Source organism: Channa argus, chromosome 7, assembly GCF_033026475.1.
Source record: "Channa argus isolate prfri chromosome 7, Channa argus male v1.0, whole genome shotgun sequence".
Lineage (NCBI taxonomy): Eukaryota > Metazoa > Chordata > Actinopteri > Anabantiformes > Channidae > Channa > Channa argus.
This window is the reverse complement of record NC_090203.1, coordinates 2343629-2368815: the sequence shown is the minus strand read 5'-3', so window position 1 is coordinate 2368815 and position 25187 is coordinate 2343629. Positions and strand designations below refer to the sequence as shown.

General features: G+C 40.0%; 3 protein-coding genes across 15 annotated transcripts in view; 1 reads left to right on the top strand and 2 right to left on the bottom strand.

Annotated features, from left to right (window-relative positions):
- mcl1b (MCL1 apoptosis regulator, BCL2 family member b) overlaps positions 1–7157 on the bottom strand; it is a 28092-nt gene extending 20935 nt beyond the window's left edge. For 2 of the 3 annotated variants that reach the window (XM_067511084.1, XM_067511085.1), the window contains exons 1-3: positions 6514–7157; positions 6002–6252; positions 5712–5824 (exon numbers count right to left, since the gene is read on the bottom strand). In XM_067511084.1, the coding sequence (XP_067367185.1) occupies positions 5712–5824; positions 6002–6252; positions 6514–6991 (842 nt within the window). In that variant the 5' untranslated portion in view covers positions 6992–7157. Of the gene's footprint in view, positions 1–5012; positions 5825–6001; positions 6253–6513 lie in introns of those variants that run through there. The other variant, XM_067511086.1, reaches the window with a different exon arrangement.
- A 381-nt stretch (positions 7158–7538) lies between these two features.
- hormad1 (HORMA domain containing 1) lies at positions 7539–23065 on the top strand. 11 transcript variants are annotated; one of them, XM_067511079.1, is made up of 17 exons: positions 7539–7799; positions 15410–15498; positions 16607–16669; positions 17125–17269; positions 17369–17432; positions 17924–17960; positions 18072–18092; positions 18301–18327; positions 18449–18516; positions 18729–18877; positions 19506–19663; positions 19854–19922; positions 20390–20450; positions 20606–20658; positions 21205–21288; positions 22187–22240; positions 22686–23065. In XM_067511079.1, exons 3-17 carry the CDS (start codon positions 16637–16639, stop codon positions 22779–22781), a joined length of 1119 nt encoding a protein of 372 aa, XP_067367180.1. In that variant the 5' UTR covers positions 7539–7799; positions 15410–15498; positions 16607–16636; the 3' UTR covers positions 22782–23065. The 11 variants fall into 11 exon arrangements, with proteins under 11 accessions (XP_067367180.1, XP_067367177.1, XP_067367179.1 ...); XM_067511076.1 differs by having other exon boundaries at positions 17125–17432; XM_067511078.1 differs by lacking the exon at positions 21205–21288 and having other exon boundaries at positions 17125–17432.
- Positions 8761–15916, bottom strand: ensab (endosulfine alpha b). The gene is made up of 3 exons (XM_067511087.1): positions 15709–15916; positions 13359–13481; positions 8761–12199 (listed from the first exon to the last, which is right to left on the bottom strand). The coding sequence occupies exons 1-3, from the start codon at positions 15763–15765 to the stop codon at positions 12029–12031; spliced, it is 351 nt and encodes a 116-aa protein (XP_067367188.1). The 5' UTR covers positions 15766–15916; the 3' UTR covers positions 8761–12028.
- Positions 23066–25187: the final 2122 nt, after the last annotated feature.

Genomic DNA, 25187 nt, shown 5'->3' with positions numbered 1-25187 from the left:
AAAAATGCAAGTCCTGCTGTACTGTAGCTCTTGTGTACTGGAATAGGTGTTAAACGTTTAACTTATGTGTAACTTAAATAAGTTGCATTCAATGAAATGACAGTAAAATAATTTAAGTATGACACATTCCTGTTAGCTGTTCCAGAGTCCAGATGACATTTAAGGCAATGTTTTTTGGTAACTAAATAGTTTCATCCCGATGTCCTTGTGGACGAAGTCTCTGCAAAATAAAGAGTAAAGAATGATTTTACCATTTGCCATCTGGAGTATCACATAAAAGGAAGAAGAACAAAAAAAGGAAAACACTGGCAAGTTCCATCTTGATTGGGTGGGAAAAGACTTGAACATGGGCCAGTTTAGAAGTGCTATATGTACACGGCTGGGGCCTGGTAGTTATTCTTAGACCAAACGTTCCACTACTTCCTCCCTGTCTGCAACAGGCTGGGAATTTTACTGGGAGGATCACGCCCCTTCGAAAATGAATGCTTGCCTTGTTACTTAACTGTTGCTTCTTTAGGGAATAAAACAAACATCGGAAAGCGTGGCATGACATAAAGTGGGGTCAACGACCTGCTCGAAAATACACCGAGTGCTGAGAAAGAGCAGATGGTCGGAACAAATTCTGCGTGAGCAAAGAAAACAAACATGTTGCTGCCGTCTCACAGCAGCCAGAGTTACTTAACAAGAGAGTGTGCTGCCATATAATTAGGCATATTCATAAATACAAAGGACCAACTCACCAGAGGAGGACAAATACACCCACACAAAGTACAATTAAGATGCACCAGAAATGACCCTCTAAACAGCTTTTCACCACCTCACAACATAATGCAAGTATAAAAATAGTCACTTATATAGCGCTTTTATCCAAAGCACTTTACAATGTTGATTCCTATTCACCCCCAGACTCACACACCGATGGCAGTGGCTGCCATGCAAGACCCACCGGCAGCAACTTGGGGTTCAGTGTCTTGCCCAAGGACACTTCGACATGTAGCCAGGAGCAGGGATCAAACCACTGACCCTGTGGTCCATGGTCAACTGCGTTACCAACCTAGCTACAGCCGCCCAAGTATATGTTTGGCTTTTGAATTACTGGGAAGAAAACAACTAATTTAAAGGAGGTAGCATCAATCTTTTGGCATTTTTGTAATGAAATAATGCTTAGACGCAGCCTTAGACTTTCCATACGAGCTTCTAAAAGCTGATGCATAATCACCTAAGGATGCACTTCCTGGGTAACTGAGCAGGAGTTCTGCAGCTCTGGAATCACTTGTGTCCCAAACTTGCACTGTGTTTTTATATTTGGACATCATTTGCAGTCATGGACACATTTTTCATGCTGGACCACATACATGCCGCTTATTTATAAAATCCCAGCTGGCAGTCATTTGTGCATGAAAGGATTCTGGAGAAGCACTAAAAAGCTCAGTTTAGCTTAGTATCTCTCCAACTGTATGATCATGGTTATGACACATAAAGAGAAAATAATGTTTCTGATCACAGCAACTGGAGGACGCACTCTGGAGTGATAGTGGGGAGTCTGTGTACGCGAAAAAGTTGTCTAATATTGCAATACTGTCATCAATCAAAGAATAAAGTTTCAAAAGGACAAGACGACTCCACTCAGAAAGGAACCCGACACGTCAAGCAGTGTATTAAATTTAACCTGTGACAAGTATCCACTCATGACAAAGAACTTAGTGTGCAGAGTCCAGGTTGAGGTGCAGATGAGTTGAGGCCTATGATGCATAAAAACCTAATTTTATGCTGAATCCATATAAGAATGACCACCCACTAAAAAACAACAAGGACTCTTTATTTGCTTTTTTATTTTAATTGCTGTTCCTTAATTGCTTTTTTAATATACTTTGAACTGCAACAACCAACATTTATTCAGTGTCTTTCCCAGGGACACTTCGACATATATAGCCAGGGCTGGGGATCGAACCACTCACCCTGTTGTCCGTGGACGACTGCCTTTACCAACAGAGCCGCCCCACCTAAACACCAACTATCAACAAACATGTTATTTCAGTGCAACTGTACGTGTGCATGGATGATGCACAGTGGCTCTTCAATTTAACCCCCTATAAGGTGTCATCTGTAAATAGCCTCAACATAGGAGCTTATCAACTCAAAAGCTGCTCTGTAGCCTTCAAAAGGAAGTTACTGTGACCAGGGGATGCGTGTTTGCTTTACATCGCAGATGACACTGCAGAATGTGTTGACATCCATAGATAGATAAGTGTAGGAATAACTGTGCATAACTCAGAAAAGCAGTTTGGAACCAGAGAAACTGCATATGCATATTTCTGTATTTTGCATAAAGCTTTATGAAAGTGGCATTTGGTGTCTGACAGGTGTTGTAATACGAGCATTGAGTTTTTGAGTGGTTGCCGATAAATTAAAGTGCACCACCGAGTCAAAACACAGTAAGTGGCAAGTGATCTCTAGGAAGTGTAGCAAAGATGCACGACAGCAGTATGTGATTAGCAAGCAAAGAATGTTGTGCTGCTTGTTTTTACCGTACAGCAATGGCAGACTGTGCTAACATTTAATTAAAGCCATGAGACTAACTGAGTCTCTAATTCTCGACTAGTGAAGCAGCTCTAAAAGCCCTTGTGATGTTGAAGTACTTTCTTTTTGTTGCAGGCTAAAACTAGTAGGAACCTTATCAGCTTTACTTAAACAAACTGACTCATCCTCTTACACAGCTTTAGTTCAAACTCCGCCACACTTTGCATTATCTTTGCATCTCAGGATCAGAATTCTTAGTATTCACAGCTTCTAAGTAACTAGCCGAATACTCCTGTCAAAGATAAACTTTGTGCGTCAGCCGACTTCCGAGAAACTGCTGCTTTTTTTAAAATGAAGGGGCGGGCTGTTGCTATGGGGAAGTTACAGGGCTGTTTCAGCCAGTGCTGTGACCGTTTTACCAGGCTGTTCCTCATAGCTCAGGTTACCAAACTGCAAATAAAAGATAGTTGCTTAGTGTGGAATGGGCCTCTGTGGAGCAACTTCTGAGCAGTAAAACATGATGAAATGGTCTTTATCCAATTCTGAAATATTTAGTTCTCTAAAATGTAGTGTCAGAAACATTTGAAGAAAAAGTTCCAAATTAGAGCCACTTAAAAAAAAAAAAACAAAAAAAAACAAAAAAAAAAGAGGCCTTAAAAAGGCCCACATCCTTAAAAAAAAAAAAAGTTACCTGAACACCAGACAAGTTTCGTTCTGAATACTGGTCTAGGCTTTGTGCATTCCCAAAGGTGAGCCAAGCTCAAAATAATCAATACTCCTTACAGTAACTGAATGTTAAATATGTGAGCTGCTCATAGTTTCATAAACCACTCCTTAGAACCATCCCACGAGGGGAATGTGTTCACCTGCTGAAAGTGTTGAGCGAGTGTGTTCAACTACAACAGATCATTCACATTTTTTTTAGCAAAAGAGCTGCTGAAATTTGACTTAGCAGCATGTGTTAAATAAGGTTTCCTGTTCACGATGAAGATTACTGTGACCCTCTAACCGTAGTGGGCTTAACCAAAGTAGGAGACTTCTAACACCAAAAAATAAAAATTCTTTGTTAACTTCCCTGTTGTCGTATCCAACCGCAACCGTTTCATTTTCATTTTTGACGCTTATTATTTAGGTCAGTAAAAATATGTAAATGTGCATAAATGAATAAAAATTTAGGTGGCACACAAATACATTACTATGGATTCTTTAGTTTACTTTGTGTAGTTTTACATTTTTCTTATTTACATATTGTGCCCGTCATGGATACACAATCTTAATCTAACAATCTTCCAGATATACAGAATATTTAAACATATTAAGTCCAAACATAGTGCAGCATTTACATTCTACTTAGGAGACCATATAAATACCATAATGTTATGTACACATTTAAATCATGTATAGCTCTAATAAAATGGTTACCAACACCAGGTCTGTTCAAAGTCTCTTCCACTTTCCATATTCAGCCCCAAGACACAACAGTGCCCCATTTGCTACACCCTCAACCCACTTGTGTATTGTGCAAGCTGCTCTATGAAATTGCCTCAGCCTCCAACTGCCTATTGTGTATCAGCCTGTTCTTCACAATGAACTGTGCCAGGGTAACCAGGCTAGTAGCCAACATCATGGGCCGCAGGAGATAATTAAGGGAGGTCTTCTGTGGACCATCACCATGGAGAGGCTCTACCCAATTTCCTCCTAGGACCTCAGTGAATGTTCCATTTGTCCTGTAACTTGAGACAACAGAAGGATCTGAACCAAAAAAAAAAAAGAAAACAAAAAAAAGAAAAACACAAACAAAAAAATAAAAAAAAAAGCACCACACATCATCACTAAGGATTCCCCTACTTGAGGCTAGATATGGTCCACACTCAGATTCAGGATTTTAGAGGACATTTCGCATAAACACATTCCTGGTTTCTCACTTTAATTGTAAGCATCAGGAAAGTAGATCCAAGTGGAGCTTTTGACAGTTTCGAAAAGTCTAGAAAACCTTTCTGACTACAGCCAGATCACAGGTTTGTCTGGCTGTAATGTTGACACAGACCATTAAAAATACAAACACTGTAAATATCCAAGTAGCCAATCAGAAGGGACCATTTTCTGGGTAGCTAAAGGAGACTTTCCAACCCAGGAAGTAGACACTGTTATGCAATTTTGAGGATGTTGTGAACCATTTAACCCAGTTTCACAATATAGCTAGTGTTAATGCATTCAGCTCTTTTGCACCAGCTTCATGCAGATAACACCCCATTGCTGCAACTCGCAAAACCTGCGGATGCAGCTGAGCGCTTGAGGCGACGAAGGCGCTGCTACAGTCAAACTTCTAGGAAACGACAGCCATTGCTGTACCTTGGGTTGTGGTGTGATAAACATCAAAGGCTGTGTCGATGTTAAACTTAGTTTAGTGTGAGGTGGTTCTTTTCAGCACGACAGAAAGAGTGAGTGATGCCTTCTACGTTTGCGAGATTGCTCAGACAATTTCAAAAAGGTTAAACGATGTTAAGAACATTTTATTTGAGCTACATTTATTAGCTTACAGCTGGAACTGCAATAAGTCTCTAATTGAAAAACATACTCTTACATTCCTTCCACCAATCACCAGCACCCTTTCAGCTCATTTCACAGCACAGACTGTATCTTTCTCTCATTTTTGCCATCAGACAACATCAATTTCCACGCTGCTGTACAACAAAGAGTTTTGCATGTGGCTCCTACTAGTGCAGTTCAAAATTTTCATAAGCTGGCAGGGCCACAATCATGCAAAGCCACCCTGACTCCCTTCAAATGGTTGAACTGTCCAAACAAAAGCCTTCATTGAAACTTGCGTTCCATAGCTGCTTTGGATTGGCCCCTGCTTACAAACACCACTGTTGTTCAAGAATAAAGAAAAAAAAAAAAAAAAAAAAAGACAGTTCCACTGTGCTTATATAAAGCATACAATTTTGCATAGTCATTGACATTATTTAGAAAAATAAATTTCTTTTTTAATTAAATACCCTAACTTTTGGAAGAATGACTGGTGAGTGTAATGTCCCTTTACATGAACAGCAGGATGTGTGGGGGAGGAAGGGAGTCAGACAAAGATGACTGGATGATTGTTTACAAGTTCCATTTCAATCCTCATTTCAGTCCGTAATAAGGGAAATGTAGCCAAATCCAGCATATTACATGTCTGTGTCCAAATTCACCTGGTCAACAGGGCCAGTGTTGCCCCGATACCAAAAACTCCAGCAAAGGCCATGAGTGTGTTCCTCATTGAAGACTCTGGGTCTGTCACTCGAAAGAATTCTACAAAGCCCTCCTGGAGAAAAAAGAAAAAAAGATTAGAAATCATGCAGAAATCTGAGGGTGACACACTGGGGACAAAGGTGTTTGTTCATTGGACACGTAACCATAATTGCCCAAAGAAACCAGTTACACAAGCAGGTCTTTTTGCTTTTTGCTTCATACTGTCTTTCCGCCATAATTCATTGCTTACCCAATTGTTGTTTTTGGCCAGCCAGTCCCGCTGGTTGGAGATCAGGTATGTGGTGATCTCCTCCGACACTAGCTCCACACAGTTCTCCCTGCCTTTGTCCTTTAGGTGCTTACAGACAGTTGCACCGAAAGCCACCAGACTGACAACGCGACCCCAGTTTGTTGCCCCATCTGAAAAGAGGCTTGTGGCCACTGCACTGACAAAGCTCACGTCATCCCCTCTGTCATCCAGTGACAGTTTGTTGATCATACCTGGACAAATGAAAATCTTGGTCAGAAACTCTTGACATTGACAAAAACCGTTGGACATTTATCTGAGGCCTGCACCTAAATATACCACTCAAATCTACTGGAATATGGTTAAGCTGCTAACTAAACTCAAATTGAACACATGCGGTTATTACTGCTGATTAAAATGGCTCCTGCTAGCGCAAGATACTAGTTCTAAACATGGAGTCTGTTGTAAGGAACCAACTGACGCGAGCAGACTGTAGCAGCTGCAGCAGTACTTACCATTGTACGTGTATCTGTGTTTATCCAGAACATTCTCCACAACTCGTCTCATCGTTGCCTGTGCTTTGCTCTCATTCCACCGAGGGCTAGAAAGTCCAGAATATTCTTTCAGAAACTGGCTCAACAGTTGCCTCGTGTCGTTCTCCAAGACTTCGTCCCCTGCTGGACAACTGGAGACATGGTTTTCACTGTCCAACGACAGCTCCGGGGTGCACGGCAACGATCCGTCCTCGATTTCTTCAGGGTCTTCCCGGTGGGTTTTTGCTGCGTAGCCGATTGAGGGGTTGACTTCCAGGCTCATGGGCCGCTTGGTGCTTCCGTTTCCGTTGAGAGAGTCTATGGAGGAGCCCATAACGATCTGCGAGGACGAAACTCCGGAGGCATAGTGCTTGGCTCCCTCCGCGACTCCATTTTGAGGAAGAATGAAACAGCCCATTATTCCGTTAATAGTTGGCCGTCTCGTCGAAAGGGCACTCATTTCTGTAATTTACTTGACGCTTTCGGTAAGCTGAGTATGGAAAAGCGCAAAGCTGCTAGATCTTTGCCTTGTATATATAGAGAAAAAAGAAGAAGCTAGCCTTCCGCTTGGCTGTTAACATTACTCATCGTCCTTCTCGACGTTGCAGTGAAACGGAAGTGAAGCATACGGGGATCGCCTAGATATAGGCCATTTACGTCACCACGTTCGGGAGCGCCCCATTACAACAACTTCCGCTCCATTCCATTCGGTTTAGTGTTTTTTACTATAGTGACTACAATATAAAAACAGAAACAAATAAACACGCAATTGATTAAGGGGCGATTCTGGTATTTTTCCATAACCTAAAAAAAATCTGACACACATGGTATTAAAGGTAATAGTGGCAATAGCAAATTATTATATAACTGTAAAACCATATACATTAAAATTTATATAAACTTCCTTTTTTTTCCCCCTTTTACACCAAGACTGCAGTTATGTCAAACAGCATATATACTCATGTAATTAAAGTGCTTGGCTCTGTTTTGAGAAATGGCTGATAACATTGATAACTTACTCTGGCACTGATCATAGACTAATCAAGAGAAGGCAGCCCTAGCTGTAGACTGCAAAGACGTGTCATTCACTCTGTGGACTGCTCACATTTTTTTTTGTCCTTTCAGTTTATCCCGTGAGTTCAGAGTCGCCACAGCGGATCATTGTCCACATGTTGATTTGGCACAGTTTTTACACCGGATGCCCTTCATGACGCAACCCTCCCCAATTTCTCACATGAATAGATCTTGAATGTTCTACAACATCTAAGGTGATAAGTATATTTCATTAAATACTGTATAAATACTGGATGACACTTTGGAGGCACTATTACCATTATATCTTACTTTCAGTCCACTAAAATTGATTTTATAGCCTTATAGCCACTTGATTTTATAGCGTTAGTTACTAATCATTATTTTTTCAGATTAGATTCAACTTTATTGTCATTACACATGTACAATTACAAGGTAATGAAATACTAATAAAAGACTCTTATAAATAATATAGAAATACTGATGTATCATTATGATGAATGAGCTGTCATTACATAAAGTAGTTAAAGTCCCCTCCACTTTTACCAGAGCTGTTTTTGTGGGTTTTGTTTCTAGGTTACCAAGATCTTAGACCTTTATCATTATGCATCAAATTCAAGACCGTTTAAAATACACATTTCTTATCAAATCACTTGTACTTTAAGTCTATTTGAGAAAATTATTTATATTGGAATATGCAATTCACTGTGTGTTACTGCAAACTAGGTTAATCATCTGAAAATCTTTACAGTAAGATGTAAAATTGTCCCTAGATAATTTTAATAAAGTTAATGGCACCTTTTTAGAGTATGGAAGTATTGGAAGAATTCATCAGTGCTTTAAGTCCATGTGAGTCCCGTTAACAAGATAACAGAAGAGACATTATACACACTAAATAACCTCTATTGTCATATGACGTTATGGTGACACACCTTCCCTCATACTTATAATAAGCGGGTCTAGTCATCACAGCATTTGAGTCACTTTACCCTATAGTTCCCCAAACACCTAGAAATGTCCACTGATTGTGACTGGTAAGGCTAGAAACAAGTGGAAATTTCTAAGGCTTTCTAAGGCCACATGTTAAAGGACTGTGCCTCCCCCTAGTGGTCTGCGGGAGGTTGTGTCATCTTCCACAACCCTCATTACGAGCTAAGATGAGTCGAACATTAAACAAAACAATTGGGAAAAAAAACGTGTTATTAATGTAAAAGTTTATTTCAAATACTGACAAAAATCCTCTCACCTACTCCCACACAACTGAAACATTCCAAGTACTCCTGTACTTTCCTAAGTCTTAAAATCATTCCTGTGTTCTCCAGTTATGCTCATTATTACGTAAACCCTTATTCGATTTTTCTTGGAAGCAAGGGTGCCTCTAATTTCCCTGCAGTTATATTGGGCCAGGATGAAATATACTAATTATGCATAACAAAACACAAGAAAAAAAAATTACTTGCAAAAACAACAACAGTTAAGGTAAAAGCAGCACAAAACTTCAGAGCACACAGCCTGTCATTTCTTTATACATTCTGGCACATGTTTATCATAGCTGAACGAGAGACACCCTGTGTGTTGGGTTTGAATCATACCCTGTTATTTCCTCTCGACTTGCTCTGTGCAAAGCCAAACGTCACGTAGCATTCAAAAAAACTCTGGTCCACCGTTTCCCCCCCACACAACACTTTGCAGCTTGTTCACCCATTTATTGTAGAAATCTTCTTATAATGAGGTTTAAACGCAATAGGATGATAATTTGTCTGGGCTTGTCGACCAAAGTGTGATAAAGAATACCAGATGAAAAGCTGGATTCAATTTAAAATTTAGCAGCCGAATTTGAATTGAAGCTGAATTGACTTTGCCACAGGAGCTATAGGAATCTGAAACAGAGATACTTGGGGAGAAGAGAGTTGAACTGGTAGAATCAAGAGGATAAGTGTACTTTACAGGGTATCATCTCTTAGATTTGTCTTTGAATCAGCAGCATTTACACATATTTTCATATGATACAAATTCACATACCCTCTGCAATACACTAATATAGAGCAGAAGTAGTGTTAAACTGAAAGGAGAAAGGAACCATTGAATCAGAAATAGCTCAGGCTATTAAAGAGGGAAAAGCAGGTAGGACAAGTCCCTTCCTGTTGAAGTCTATTTACAATGGCTGGAACAGAGAGAAGCTGTGCATTCATACACCATAAGCACATACGTACAGGTCAGTTCTCTTTCACCCACTGCAAATTTGACACTTTTTTAAAGTCTCAATGAAAAACAAGTGAGGTTGAGGATGTGATGGTGCATGCACCTTATCGTGTAGACTATGTGGTGGAGTGTGCATTTGTGAAGGTTCCCTGAAGCAGTATCATACACGGAGGCTGATTATCGGTGAGCGCCAGCATCAAGTTTAGATTCTTCAATGTGTAGTGGGTACACATTCAAAGTCAGTAGATTTGGTGATCGCTCATTTGGCATGTTTCAGATCGGAACAGGTGGGACTTGAGCGCGAAGTACAGTCACACTTTCCCCCCTTAATATAAGTTACAAAATGTCTGTGCTTTACCAACTGTTGAGCAAGTGCTTCCTGCAGGTCCCACAGCAAGTCTGCAATGATGATCTTGGGACCTGCACTGACCCCGGTTATCAGGTTGCCAACAGTTTACACTCTGACACCCCTGAGACCAAAAACCAGTCTGTGTAGTGTGTTCATTTAAATAAAAGTAACATTGATCTAAAAGGGGCTAGTAGAGTGGGTCTCTAAGCCAGCTAAAGTTTATGTAAGCAGTAATAGTAATCTTTCACTAAAGTTAGTGTTTCACAAAGTTGATTGGCAAAGAGGGCGAGATGGGAACCACTACCACTGTCGTATATATTTTTTAACACAAAGAAATCCATGAACAAAAACTAGAAGTCAACATCCCCCTTTTTTTGCTTAAACAATCAGCTGTAATAAGTTTGTTAGGTCCCAAATGTCTAAAAACTATTTGTATTGCACGTGTCATTGCAAAGCTATCACTGTAGTTTCTATTTGATACGACTTTTGTGTGGGGATACAGACATCAATTATCTGTGTTTCATAAACCGTGGCTTTAAAGATCATGGGAGCGTATTATGTCCAACAGTGATTAAATCTGAGATCCAAAAACTGTGTGAGACACCACAGCCTGGGCTTCATCACAGTGTGAGTCAGATGATTAGACTGTCACATTGGAATAAGTGTATCCCCAGTTGGTGAGCCTGATAGGTACAATAGGTAATTTGGCCCTGTTGGTAAAAGAAAAACAACAACAGACTTTTAAAGTCTGAAATCCCAGGATCCCAAGGGAATGGATTTAGCAGTGGCATTCTGACCCTCGAAGCACTTATCACAATATACGCAGAGTATTACTTGCAGAATATGTACTTTGGAAAGTGCAGGAAAGTCCCTCACAAATGTTTCAAACCCACATATCTCTATGCAATTTACCATCACCAATTGGACAAGTCAGAATGGCAGGGTTCCAAGTCTTTCAAATTCATACATGAACAATCCCAGCTGACTCTGGGCTGCAGACAGGAGCATGTGTGGTTGGTTTGTCAGGAGAGCTAAATAAATGAAAGGAGGAAGGAAGTGTGACTGTGGGCCTTAAGTGTTTGTGTGGATACTTCCTATAATTACGCAGATGCTCCACTCCCGTTATAAACATGTAAGGTTTTTTTGTTACGTTACAATCATGCAGCATATTAACATTACCAGAGAGAGAGAAAAAAAGTGGTATTTTAAATCTGTATAACTTCTGCAGCATGACCCCTGGCTTTGTTTGACGAAAAGTGACTGAAGGATGAGATGAATGGAAGCCTCCTTTTCTCCATATTCCCCAGTATGGTGTCAGTGAATGCTAAAGAACTCTGCCCCTCACAAATTTGGTGTGCAAGCAATTATTCACATACATCTTCCAACCCCTCCCATCAAAGCCAGCCACCAGCATAGAAAGGGAACGCAGAGAAAACGCTGCAACCATGGTTCCTAACTCCCTTGCACACATTAATTTGGTGTCATTCAGGATGCAAAAAGAGAACAAAACATACTATATAGAATACAAAGTGCATTAACTCAACCCATTCAACCCCTGTCCGATGACACACACACCTACTAATGCATCTTGGAACACCGAAAACCAAGACATAAGGAAGGCAGCAGAGCAGAGTGCGCAGAGGGGGCAGAGATGTGCGTGGTGGGAAGACAGAGAAGGCTGTGACCTTGTGGGCTGCCAAACCCTTCGTTCCTCCCACCCCGCCCCACCCACATACAAGCTAATGGAGTTTGAACTTATACAACTCTGCCCGATATGTTAAAGCCAGTGATGCCTGGAGATGATAAGGGTGGGGGGATGGAGTGGAAATTTCAGGGACATGGTTGAAGAAGAGGAAGAGGGATGCTTGCTGGGTGTCCCAGGAGGGGCTGAGGGTGCTTCTAGGTTGATAAAGGCTAGCCGGCTAGCTTGCTGGTCACCAAGGAGGACTTCCTCTGGGGCAGATCCTGCGGCGTGGGAATGTGGTCACCGGTCACCAGGTTCTTGTCAGGCCCCGCCACAGGAAGCTGCTTGTTCTTCATCTTGGCCTTGGCCATGTTGTAGTCGCCCGAGTCAAAGTATTTTTGCTGTGAGAAAAAAGATCAGCGGTCAGTACTTTAGGCAAATGACTTTATTTATGAAAGTTTAAGAGACACATCTGTCTCTGCAATTGCTCCTCCTGTTTACTGGTCCTGTGAGGTGCTGTTTGTAATGCAATCTCAACATAAGAACGGGGAAAAGAAAAAAAAGAAAACACAGTCCTTCTATCCAAAAGTCCCAATGCTCAGTTAAAGTTATTATGCAGTTTAATGGTCTTTGTTACTGACACTTCAGTTTTCTTCAACTTTGGAAGTGCTGTGTGCTTGCTGTACCCTACAGGATGAGAGCAATGGCACCTAGGTTAAGCTCAAAACAATTTCTAACAATTTTATAGAATATTTTATTATACCACTATGCCATTTTAATTACCTAAACCAAAAAGTATCATCATATCCTCAGTCTGTGCATGTTTATTCTGAGAGTTATCTTATGATGAAGCACTGCGGTTTTTCTTTTTGGCGTTACCCTCAATCCGCCTCGGCTACACTTACTCTTAGTCAGTGATTTCCCACAATGACTTTCAACCATCTCCAGAGGTGGCTGTTCTTTGTAGAATATACAGTATTGTGTAGGTGGGAGAGAGAAACAATTTTTCTAGTCAAGGAAAAAAATGAGGGAAAAGAGAGAGAAATGCCTGTATTGTCTTTTCTGATGGTCAACTTACAAATAAAAGAATTGGCCAAACAGTCTATTTACCATGCTACGAATATGGCTAGGTGGTTTTCTTGTTCACCGAGTAAAGAAATACGTTTTTGTATCTGCTTTAACAGATTTATCCCTATAGGATTTTAGAAGAGAACACAAAAGTGCACATCTACATAGAAACCATAACTGTTTCGTTGTGAACCACATACGATGTCTACATGAGATTATTTAACTATAGGACCAAGTAAAACAGACACAGAGGTATCTTGTGCCTGCTTTTAACAATGTTTAGAGATGTCAATTTTTCAGCGAAAGTGATGCACTGGAGCTCAACTCATCAAGTACATCAGCTGGACCAAAAACACACAATATATTGTGCAAGCGCGTACAGGTTCAGGGGATTGCTGAAGAACATGCTGCGATGGAGGTGGGTGCAGGCACAATCCTATTTCACCACTGTACTGTCTCTGAACATGTCACGGACAAACTGCAGTCACCTACCCCTTTCTGTAATCTCTTCATGAGAAAGTCTGAGCCGCCAGGCTTCTGGCCCAGGCCAGGGTACTTGGCCTTTAGCTTGGCCTCTTCAGCCTTCACCGGGTTTGCATTCTTCTCTTGGGAGTCCTGTGGAGGCAAGTACAAATAGATAAAAAGACTTCACAGAAAACAGGAACCTTTGAACGTGTCAGCTGGCACATCTTTAGGAAAGTCAAAGCACAACAGGAACAGCTGGTTGTTAGACAAGCACTCATTCATGTTTACCTAACAACTCTTACAAGACTTAGGCTAAATTGTTAAGTAACTTTATGTTCTACTATGGGGAACTCCCTTCCAAGGAAGACAGGCAATCAGGGTGTTGTTAGCAGCTAAACATTTTCTTTTATTTTTAAGTAATATGGTAATAACAAAACTTGTTGGTCTTTGCTACCTCTAGGAGTCATTCTTTTTCTGCCCTACGTAAAAACCTTTACATTAAATATCATGAACCATTTATTGGTTGTGTAGTTATGTATGATTTTTTTTAAGAAAAATTCCAATGATTGAGGTCAGGAAACAATTCTTAATACTTAACAATACTTCTTCAGGTTCAGGTTCTTGTGACATCTGAAGATGGTCACAGAAGCCTGGGGTGGCAATGATTAACACTAGCCAAACTGGTCCAATACAAGTCAGTCAGTTTTTTTTTTATTTATTTATTTATTTTTTTACAACTTTCGATTTTCTCGTAGGTAGATATTGAGACTGGCAAATGAGGACACATCCTGAGAAGGTCCACAGTATGAATCAGGTGTTTTGACTAATGTTAAAACTATCACTCCCTGCATGCATGCATGCAAGCATACCTGGAGCAGGCAACAATACAGAGTAGACCTACTTCCACTATGCAGACAAGATAGGCACTCAGCTTGCAAAGCTTGCTGGGGCAGGGATAAAATGTGACTCAGGACACAGAAGCCGATGAACAGATTCCCTCAGGAGGAGAGGGCAATTCGTGGCACCAAGTGTGCTGATTCACTTGGGTCCATGAAAAGAAATTTATGAGCTACTACATTCATCCCCAATGCAGGGAACTGCAGAATCCAACAACAGACTTTGTACACTCTCTAGAACAGGTTTAAAATTCCATGTGAAAAACTGTAAATTCTGCTTAGGTAGATACATACACACACAGTGTATCTGCTTGTTCCAGTGCCTCACTAAAGCTCTATAACCCTCAACAGGACTGCTTAAAAAGTGAAACCAATAGATGTGTAATGGATGGCGTTACAATTGCTTATGATCCATCTGTTATCGTTACCAAGCACAATCCTAATGAAAAGACAAAAAAAAAGTTATGTGGATACAATATTGGGACAGTGGGTTAGAGATATTCCTGATTCCTGATAACATTATCATAAAAAAAAAGCACTGTCAAAAACAGAATTACCATGCATTGCAAAAATTATGATTAGAAATGTGTGTAAATTATGCCCAGAACCAAGGTGATTTAGAGTTTGCAACTCCCACTCTGCTGTTTGCAGCCAATCATTTGCTCGTAGGACATGGGCAATGTGTCAATATTTATCAATAATCGACTACGAGTACATTTCTTGTGTAAAAGTTTTTTAAAACAACAGATCTACTAAGCCACTCCTAAATTCTTTCTGAAAGGGTGGCTAAACCCTCACTTTGCTTCTCAATAATTGTACATTATCATGTGACGACTGCAAAGTTCTTATAAATTCTCAGAAATTTCAATTTGCGTTAACACGGAAAAGGTCTTGTACCTATGTTTGTATATCTTACCCTTTAGTTTTCTGTCAGTTTAATCTGTTGCACTGCATTAAACCTAAGCAGAAGACACTACCTAAAGACATAATTTGACCATAACATGTATCCACAACTGATGTTTGATAATGCATTGATCCAGATGTGCACATCACTGCCGGCGCTGTAGCAGTGTGTGGATATGCGGAAGCACTACCACACTGCAGTTGCTACCACTGTTAGGAATCTAAAGTCATGTGCCATATTTTAAGCAACCGGTTTCGCTCAATTATGTCTTTATTTAGAGGCTGTGGACCTGCCATGGAACGTTGTGATATCCCCCAGGAAAGGCTAATGAGGCCAGAGCTGTGCACTCGCCAGCCAATGACACAAGGTAAGGGACACAACAAAGTGACACATTGCAAAGATGGCCTTCATGGAGGCTCAGTTAGGGTGACAACATCTCCAACCTGCGTCCTCCACGGCTTTGGTGCAGCGCTGAGCATATTCAGAACACTTCACTTGTGCTATATGATGTTAGCCACTTCTAGCTAGCATGCACAGTGGTTAGCTGACAACACCAACACAGCAGTCAGAAACCCACCTGTTTTTCGTCCTCGTAGTCCACTTGAGTATCCGAATCCAGATTTTCTGACGACATTGTGCGAGCGTGATGGACAAACAAGTGTCCTGATAGTGTCAGACAACTCAAAGAGATGAGTATACGAGGTACTGTTTGATGTACCTGTACTGAATCTAATCCTTCTTTTCTGAACACGACTGCGCCCCAACAAAAATGGCGTAACGAGGTGTGACATCACCAATGTAGGGGAAGAGTCCTTCTTGCGATTGACATAATACAGTCACCAATAGAGGAGCAGTAGTTCACCGCGTCAAGCCAATGAGATGCCGCAAATGGCGCTGTTCTTTGTGATAGACAGCCTATTGGCCAATCATTTTACAAACTGGAGACTGGGGGGGGGGGGGGGGGGCATATGCGGAGGCCGCACTGCATCAACACAAATAACCGAAACAAAGCAAACAATATATAATCTGTGCAGTGTGTTCGATTTTAATGTACTATACACAATGTCATATTTATGAAGAAATGCACGTCAATTTGTTTAACGGTAGCCATCGTGGTCGTTAACATTTGTCTTTGTACTGCACTTTTGACAAGGTAACTGCCCTGTGATTGGTCGCTGTGTGGCAGCCCGTCAATCAAACAATTAGCGGGAAGGCTTGTTTTCTGTTAATGTGTAAGTTAAAGTTGTTGTGTCTTTTGTGAGATATTTCCTGCTTTTATTACTGCCATGTGAGTAGAAGATGCCAACAGATTAGGTTAGAAACTGTGCAAAGAGAAAACTCCAACTAAAGGGATATTTGGCTAGTCAAAATAGTAGGAAATTAATAATGCAACATTAGCATTAGCTGTAAAGGTGGCTAAGGAAGTGTGAAAGTGTGTTTTTTGGTTCTCTTCTCATCATGTTTTCCCTCTGCAGGTATTTGGTTTGTGGCGTCTCACCAAGGCTATGGCTTGTGTACAACAAGTTAGAAGTTCACAGGTAATTACATTTAAAGTACGTTTAGACTTTAAACTAGCTGGCTACTATGGATTTGCTGTGTTGTGACGTAACAGACACAGCTAGCAGACAGTGATTGGTTTAGCTGGTCAGTGTTTATTTTACAATTCAAATGACTGAAGCTCAGTAGTCACTGTACGTACGTGTACCAGTCCCACGTCTCAGTACATCTTCACATGTAAGGGGTGCAGCACTTTAAAATATGTACGTTAGCTGTCAAAAATTCACTTAAGAGTGAGAAATACACATTTATTTAACTTAACTTTTAAAAAGCATCACATTTAGCAATAACGTTTAACTTAGCAGTGAAACTAGCATTTCATCCTGGATATGCTTTTAAATGCACCGTTTTGCTCTGCATATTTCCAGTGTTTGTGTTAACTGTTAATAGTTCGAAGTACGGTAAGAAGTAGGTGATTCATGTGTCACCCATGCAGGATACCCAGCTTTTGCCTAACCAGGTTCTCTCAGAGCAGCAGTCTTTGGTTGTTGTGAAGAAGCTCCTGGCGATCGCAGTGTCAGGCATTACATACCTCCGGGGTCTTTTCCCAGAGAAAGCCTACGGGAACAAATATGTAGAAGGTTTGAGGGTGACATCACTCAGACTATCAAATTACGCTTACTATTTGGAGATATTTTTTAAAAGATTATTTCCTTCCCATTACTTTTTTCTTCCCACAGATCAGAAAGTCATGATTCTTAGAGAGGAGCGTAGCTGTCCTGGTGCCAGTCAGATTGTTCAGTGGTAAATTGAAAGAACAAAACTTGTAATGTACAATGTAATGTAATCTACAATGTTGTTAAAGTTAGCATTTGATAATAAATAATGGAAAGAACAGAGGGAATATAGAATAATAATATAATAATATAGAATTAGTGGTATCGACATTACTGCTAGATTTGTGTCATCGTCATCCCAACAATTAGTTAAAAAAAATTAAATTCCATTATTTTCACCTAAAAATATTCATTTAACAATACTGATTATAGTAATTTTATCAACTACAGTCATTGATTTAAAAAACAAAAAGGGTAAAAGATTACTGTTGGGTCAAACTGATTAAATCTTAAATCAGGTATTTGACTCATAATAATACATCCGCATTTATTAATTTATAAAATAAAAGAGAGATGATTTTTTTAAACCACCTGCTGGTATTAATGTTGTGGCTGATCATTATTTAAATTAAAGTACAAGAACACTTCGATCATTTAGACATATTGAAATTCCTTCAGGATGCAGGGTTGCTTTGAGGCCATCCAGAAGAAGTATGTAAGTCATATTCAGTCTTTGTCAGACATCAGAAATTAACCATCAATGTAATTCACATTTTTTATTGTATCTCAGTATATAACATGCTGACAGCAATTTTTTTCCCACCAGCTACGGACGGTCATTATGTCTGTGAGTGCATTTCAAATCTATAAATACTTATGTTTGATCCTTTGAATGTTCGATTGAAGGAAATTCGTCATGGTTGGGAATCTGCTTGGGCCAGTTACGGTAGCAAAAAGATATACAGGCAAATGCTAGGAACTGTAATTACAAAATAGTATTTGAGAGTAATTATAAAAAGGATCGGGATGCTAATGTTTTCTCCATTTGGTTTTAGATCTATACTGACGCAGATAACCCCCAGGTAATGGGCAAATTGCCTTCTTGTCTATGTTCAACACTATTCAGCTATTGTACAGATAACTAGGTTTTTATATCGTTATTTCTTATCTCCCATACAACACCTGTCATATCTTCTCCTTCAGAAAGTGACCGAGTTTTACAAGTTTAAGATCCACTACTCTACAAAGGGAACACAGATGGATTTTGAAAGGTAAGTCCATTAGAGTAAATCTGATGTTGTGCAGTAAAAACAAGTATGACACATTGTTTTCTGTTTTCTGCAGAACCTTTTGGGAGTCTTTTCTGTTTAAACCGTTTACAATAAGGGTTTCCTGGAAAAACGGCTAAGATGGCAGAAATGTTTAAGGAGCAGTGGGCAGATGATTACTGCTTGTTTCTCATCCTGCTTCTTTTTTGTATCAGCAACAACGACACGTTTATGAGTAGTTCATATGGCAACACTAAGAAGGCCAGCATCCTGCTGGTGAGGAAGCTCTACACTCTGATGCAGAGCCTGGGTCCTCTGCCAGATAATGTGTGCCTCAACATGAAGCTGGCCTACTACGATGATGGTAGCACACAAACACACCCAAGTCCACAAAAATGTTTAAACTAAATTGCATAAAAGATTTGAAAGCTTTGCATTTTAAATATTCCAACAACTAGACTTGTGTTTTACAAAAGTGGCATCATGAGCTGCATTTAGAGAGATTTAGCTGCAGCTCATGACTGAAGACAGGGCAATATGTCAGGACAGGTGGGAAAACTATTAACGAAATACACAAACGACTCACACTGTGTAGAAATAAAAACCAGGCACTTAATTTTAAGGCCTTATATATTTGCGGAATATTGAAATCTATTGTGATTTGCAACTATTGCCTGTTTTTAAAATATAAGAAAAAAAGCTTGTTAAACTGGAAATGAAATGTTTGTCATTGTTATGATTTCAATGTGTTGTTATATTTAGCTGTATTTTGTGTAAAACACCTGTCATATGGTTTACTGTCAATTATTTGAATAAATATGATAATAATGAAAATGCTCTGGTTAAATATTGTGATCTGCCTGGAACAGTCATAAAACTGATCTGCATAGTTATTTGCCTCAATATTTCAGTCTACAAGTATCACATATTTTCAAAACATGTGGTTGCTAATATTTCTTGATGCATGACTTTTTAAAAACTGTTCTTTTCAGTTACCCCTCAGGACTACCAGCCACCAGGTTTTAAGGAGGCTGATAGTGACACCATGGAGTTTGAGAGGGAGCCAGTGAAGCTGACCATGGGTGAAGTGGTCACCCCCTTCCACACTCTGAAGTTGGATATGGCCACGGAAAAGCATAGACTGGAGCAGGTGAAGGACATGACGCACGGAGAGATGATAACAAAAAATGGTGGAAAATTTGGTTAACTATTTCAGAGCTATTTAACTTCTAATTCTTCGTATTTGTCATATTAATATTTAGTCAGCAAGTTAACCAGATAACGTCACTAAGACAGCTGATTATTGATGCACAGTAATGCATGTTGCTAAATGTCTGCAGATGGAGGAAAGTTTTTCTGTGACGGAGAAGTGGGTGCTAAAGATGGAGGAGGACGGCATCCTGTCACAGGTCAGCACACAACTGAAAAATTTGAAGCGTGTTAACAGAATGGCAAAAAACTGAACTCATGCTTTTAACATTTACCATTTTAACTTCAAACATTTTAAAGTATTCATTAAAGGGTTTTAAAAGCACCATAGATACAGAAAATGGAAAATAAATGGATCTCCACCTTCTCCACCATCCTCCAACATTTTATTTCTGTTTTTAGGATATGTGCTCTGTATAAACCTCTTTAGGATCAGGGCCATGTTTACACATTTTGACCTCATCATAGTTTTCAGATGCCTCATTGACATGTCCCTCAGAATTATTGGATGTTCAGAGTGTCATGAACAACACTTAGTTGGGGAAATACTTAAATTGCAGATGCTAGCAAGACTGCACGTTAGATGTGTGAGTCTGTCTGCCGTTGTATTCAGTGTGCTCAATTGTGGTGCTCAGATAGTTATGTGGATACATGTTTTTATCTTCAGAGCCATGTGATTGAAGACGTGGAGAAGCCTGACAATGAGAGCACAGACTCAGACAAGACCGGTAAATCCTCCCACTTGTTTTATGAAAGTCTGTTGTAGAGGTTATGAAGTGGATTTAAAATTACTGTACATAGATTTTTGATTTTCAAGCTATTTTACAGAATTTGTGTGTGATTTATGGAGATCATGCAATGTGTGTGTTTTTTATTTAAATAGAAATCCAGATGAGCTGTCATGAGAGGAATAAAAGCTGCAAGAAAGTCACTGAGGTATGTGTAATATCATCTCTAACATCCCCAACACATTTTGAGCAACTGACACATAGGACAGATAGGAAAACAAACTAACCCATTAATACACCGATCAAATTAGTTTGATTCATTGCTGTTCACTGTCAAGTGAAAATTCGTGGTGAATAGTGAAAACAAAAAAATAAAAATAATCCTAATCAAAAACTATTACATGTGTTAAGGAGAAACCTGGATGTATAAAATAAGAGGTTCAGAAGTGAAAGTACAACTACTGTCTGCCATTCATCCCCTTTTTATTTCTTTAGCAGCTAAAAAACATGAGGTTTGGTGGGATCAGAAATGTAGATTAAATGTGAAGGAAGTCTTTTTATAGCTGCTCTACCTATTTGTTTACTTTAATTGAAGACACTATTTTCTTTAAAAAAAAAAAAGAGAAAAAATTTTAAGGGGTCCTCAGCTGTCTGGAAATGCAGAATGACTTAAGGCTCTCAGTCAACATGAACAAAAAGCCACTGTGAGTGCACTTAAGGGCTTTGGCATTATGGACCATCTGTCCCCTCTCAGATGGACACTCTGGTGACGAAGACCTCTGACATGGATGTGGGCTTGAAGAGGACCAAAAGTGGACGGATCATCAGGCCCCCTGCGGTCAGTCAGCCAACCTTTAAAGTCAAATCTTTCATTAAACTATTACAGCTAGATGACTTGAGAAATGCCACATTTCCCTGTGATGCCAGTCACAGCAGTCAACAGAAATCTATGATTGAGCCATTTATTATTCACAAGTCTGCAGTTCGGTGTGTGTGGTACTACATTAGAGAGAGAGCTACGTTTAAATAAAGAGTGGAACACGTGAAAACAATCAGAACGAGTTAGGCGAGTAAAGCAACCAAAAGGACAGACAGGAAATTGAACTGAGGTTCTACAAAAAAATTGTACAAAACAGGAAGCAAGAAGTGAAAAACAAAAGTCAGGGATCATGAAAGATACAGACGACCATTCACCCTCACATTCACATCTACAGCCACTAGTTAACCTAGGATTCCTGAGTGCCCACGCAAGCATGGGGAGGACACAGCTGGCCCAGAGTCAGACCTGCGACCTTATTGCTGTAGGTTAGCAGCACTAACCACTCTACCACCATGTTGTCCCACATGTGCCAATGCTGATGTAGGTGTGGCCGACCACTACTACAGAGGCTCTTACAAGCTCACTCAAAGATCATTTATGATGTTGATAGAAAATCATGTACTTCTGTGTTATTGAATATTGTATGTCAATTTATTTAGAAGAAATGGAAGAAGCGAATATCATACTTCAGTACACAATAACTGTGTCACAGGTACATTTTGATTTTAAGAAAAGGAATTTTATTTTTTAAAATGGGAGAATCAAATAATGGTGAAAATGGTGAAAAAACTAATTAAACAGAGGAGCTCATTGGTATAATGTTGATATTTTTTACTGTGTGTGTGTGTGTGTGTGTGTGTGTGTGTGTGTGTGTGTGTGTGTGTGTGTGTGTGTGTGTGTGTGTGTGTGTGGGCAGAAGAAAAACCTGACTGTGAGCAACATCAAACCAACAGCTGTGGAAAACAAAGTGGTGAGAAACTTGTCCTTATAGCGTCCATGAATTCAAACAAGATGCCAGTTTGACAGAAAATGTATATATTTATAATTTTTATATTACTATAAAGCGCGAAATTGAGATGGGAAAGAATGAACCCCAGAATACTTAAATATGCAGCATTTGTGGTTCTAGTTAGTCTGGAAATGTATTAAAGGTTCAGTGTTCACCGGTAATGGTGGGTGGTAAAATGTCACACATGACAAACAACTAAATTTCGAGAGAAATACCGATTTGAATAAATAATTGCACTTTTAGATTGAGGATGAATTTCGAAGTGGAAAATGCGTAGGAACCCTGTTAGTTCAGAAATGAGTCAGCGGCGATCACTTTGGTTTCGCAGAGTGGGATGTTTGTCAGGAGGAACATGAAATAGTGTTGCTGATGTTCGTCAACTGCGTGTTTGTTGCATTGTTTTCAGGTTTCTCAATATGACATCTCCAACAGCCAGGAAACGCCATCCAACCCTGCATCAAAGAAAAAACGCAAATTCAGTGAACCCAAAGAACACTACTGACCTCACATGGGACAAACACATTTGACATTTCACTAGTTGTTTTTTTCAGACCTGCAATGGAAAATTGCACTATATTGCAATATTTTAAGGTTGCAATGTAACAGATCTAAATACAGTTCTAAAACATTTTGCTATATTTTAATAACCATTACCCATGAAGTGGAAAAACAAATTAAAGTAACAATTTATGTTCCCTTGAGGTGTTTAGGGCTGTTTGGCTGTTAGAGTTCTGTGTTACCTGTGTACAAAGCAGGTTTTGTGGATAAAATACTAAAATAAAGGTTTTGGAGTTCACTTCAGCAAGTGTCAAAGTTTTATATTTTTTAATGTTATAAGGTCTAATATCAGAGTGTAAAAAAGACTTGTCTGTCAGTATGTAGTTTAGCTGGATTACTGCATTCTGTGTATACAATATACACAGAATACATATATACAAGAATTATTATTTTAAAAAACTTATCTACTTTTTTAACTTGTATTTCAAAGCCTCATTCATGTTCTGAATCAGTTTCTTAATATTGGTATTATTATTATTTATTTTTTTAATTTACTGTGAAAAAATAACCGGTAAGTGGAATAAACCGATAACCAGAGCAGAGGCAGTCCGTGAGGATACTATGATGCATGCCAGGATTTTCTGACTCATATTTGCATTAGCTGTTAGCCGTCTTTGAGGGAACCATGTTGGTAGGATGGGTACTGTGTAAGTGGAGAACTGTCTAACTTTAAATATGATCTCTCTTCTGCAGGAGTGTGCTTTCACAGTTTCGGATTAGCTGGTGATAATCATGTGCTTGTAATCTGAAACTACATTTTCTAGTTTGGCTCACTGATCCGGATCAAAGTGAAATGGAGTTCTGGAGGCCGTGTGGTCATAATGCTCAACATCTGCTTCCATCAGTACTAGGACACCTGTGCTTCCTTAGTGGGTTGCAAAAGGAAATGTAGACCCCTTCTACACTTTAGAGATTTAACTGGTTCCGCTTCCTGACAGTGAAAACCTCCAGCTCACTCTCTCTGCCTCTTGAAAAAAAAGAACCGTCTATCTTTAAATAGAGCCTAAAATGCCACCATTTGCATGTGAGGCGCCTTAAATGAAGCTGTTAAGTGAAAGTGGATTATATCTGTACACAGTGACCTTTGGGCCCAGATAAGGGCCCATCAGCAGCCTCCCGCCTGCCAAGCTCTGTGTTTTTAATCTTCTATTGTTTTTCCCAGAGAGAGGCACATTTGCTGATAGACTGCCTAACCCACTGCAGATCAATACGGCAGGAAGCCTTTGTGATGCATATCCAAGCAGCCCCCCTTCTCCGTGTCTGCAGCAGGCCAGAGGGGTGACGAGAGAGTGGGACTCCATCAAATAAGTCCTCACTTCCTAACACGGGCATTGTCTTGGCCACCACATTTATTTCATTGTCTGTGTTTTTATGGGCATTTCTGATAACAGTGAAGCATAAAGCAGAATGGGCTGGGAAATCCATGGTGGACAATACACACAGTGCCGGCACATTGACGCTCTTTATGAGCTGTGAAATGAATCAGGGTTACCTAACCTCACAGCCGGACTCCGGTGGCATTTTTCAACACTTTTTATTTATTTGACAGCAGGGGATTCTCTGAGTATTGATATATGATGAAATGCAATGACAGTAAAGGCACCTTCGCAGGTCTGGTCATGTATTGTAGATAACCAATATCTCTGCTGTAGGCATTATAACAACACTACATCACAGAAATGAACCAATAAATAGAACCCAAAAGGCAAATTGTATCCAACGGCTTGGAAACATAAGAAGAAACACACTGAAAAATACGCACATTTCGCGTGTCTCAAGTGGCATATCGCCTCATCTGGCACCACTTGAAGATCAAACACTTGAAGGCACAAAGACTTGAATACGTGCCACTTGAAAATGAAACCGCGTAGGACCAAGTTTTATCGGTAGACCAGCATTGTTGCTAAGCCCATTCCAAGTATATAACAATACAGGGGTAAAGGAATCTAAATTGCAATTTGATTTTACCTCCACCCTCAATCCTTCACTTGGATCCTGGGACGCTATATCATTTCTGTACGCACACATCTCGCAGAAATGAATTCTGAAATTAAATTCAGGGACACACGTCCAGCAGCCAGTGTTAACAGATCAATCAGCTGCTCAAACAGCAGGAAGGGCCCGCTGGACGCCTCTGTAGACCAATCGGAAATCTGGGTTCAGTTTGTCTGAGTCGATAGCTTGGGTCCGGGCCTGCGCCATGTACAGTCCAGGCAAAACACACCGACAGACTGATGGACAGAAAGGCGCAGTCCATCCCAGGGTACCACATAGATTAAAGTCAGCTTCTGTGAGCCTATAGTCGCTGTGCGGTGATTGTGCCTACAGGGCCTATAGGCCCCAAGGGGGG

Bases quoted from the DNA above. Each gene is read 5' to 3' on its own strand.
- ensab (XM_067511087.1), bottom strand. From the start codon at position 15,765: ATGTCGTCAGAAAATCTGGATTCGGATACTCAAGTGGACTACGAGGAC. The intron at 13,482-15,708 runs GTGGGTTTCTGA...TTGCCTCCACAG, and splicing joins ACTACGAGGACGAAAAACAG to GACTCCCAAGAGAAGAATGC. The intron at 12,200-13,358 runs GTAGGTGACTGC...TTTTTCTCACAG, and splicing joins TGAAGAGATTACAGAAAGGG to CAAAAATACTTTGACTCGGG.
- hormad1 (XM_067511072.1), top strand. From the start codon at position 16,637: ATGGCTTGTGTACAACAAGTTAGAAGTTCACAG. The intron at 17,961-18,071 runs GTAAGTCATATT...TTTTCCCACCAG, and splicing joins AGGCCATCCAGAAGAAGTAT to CTACGGACGGTCATTATGTC. The intron at 18,093-18,300 runs GTGAGTGCATTT...ATTTGGTTTTAG, and splicing joins TACGGACGGTCATTATGTCT to ATCTATACTGACGCAGATAA.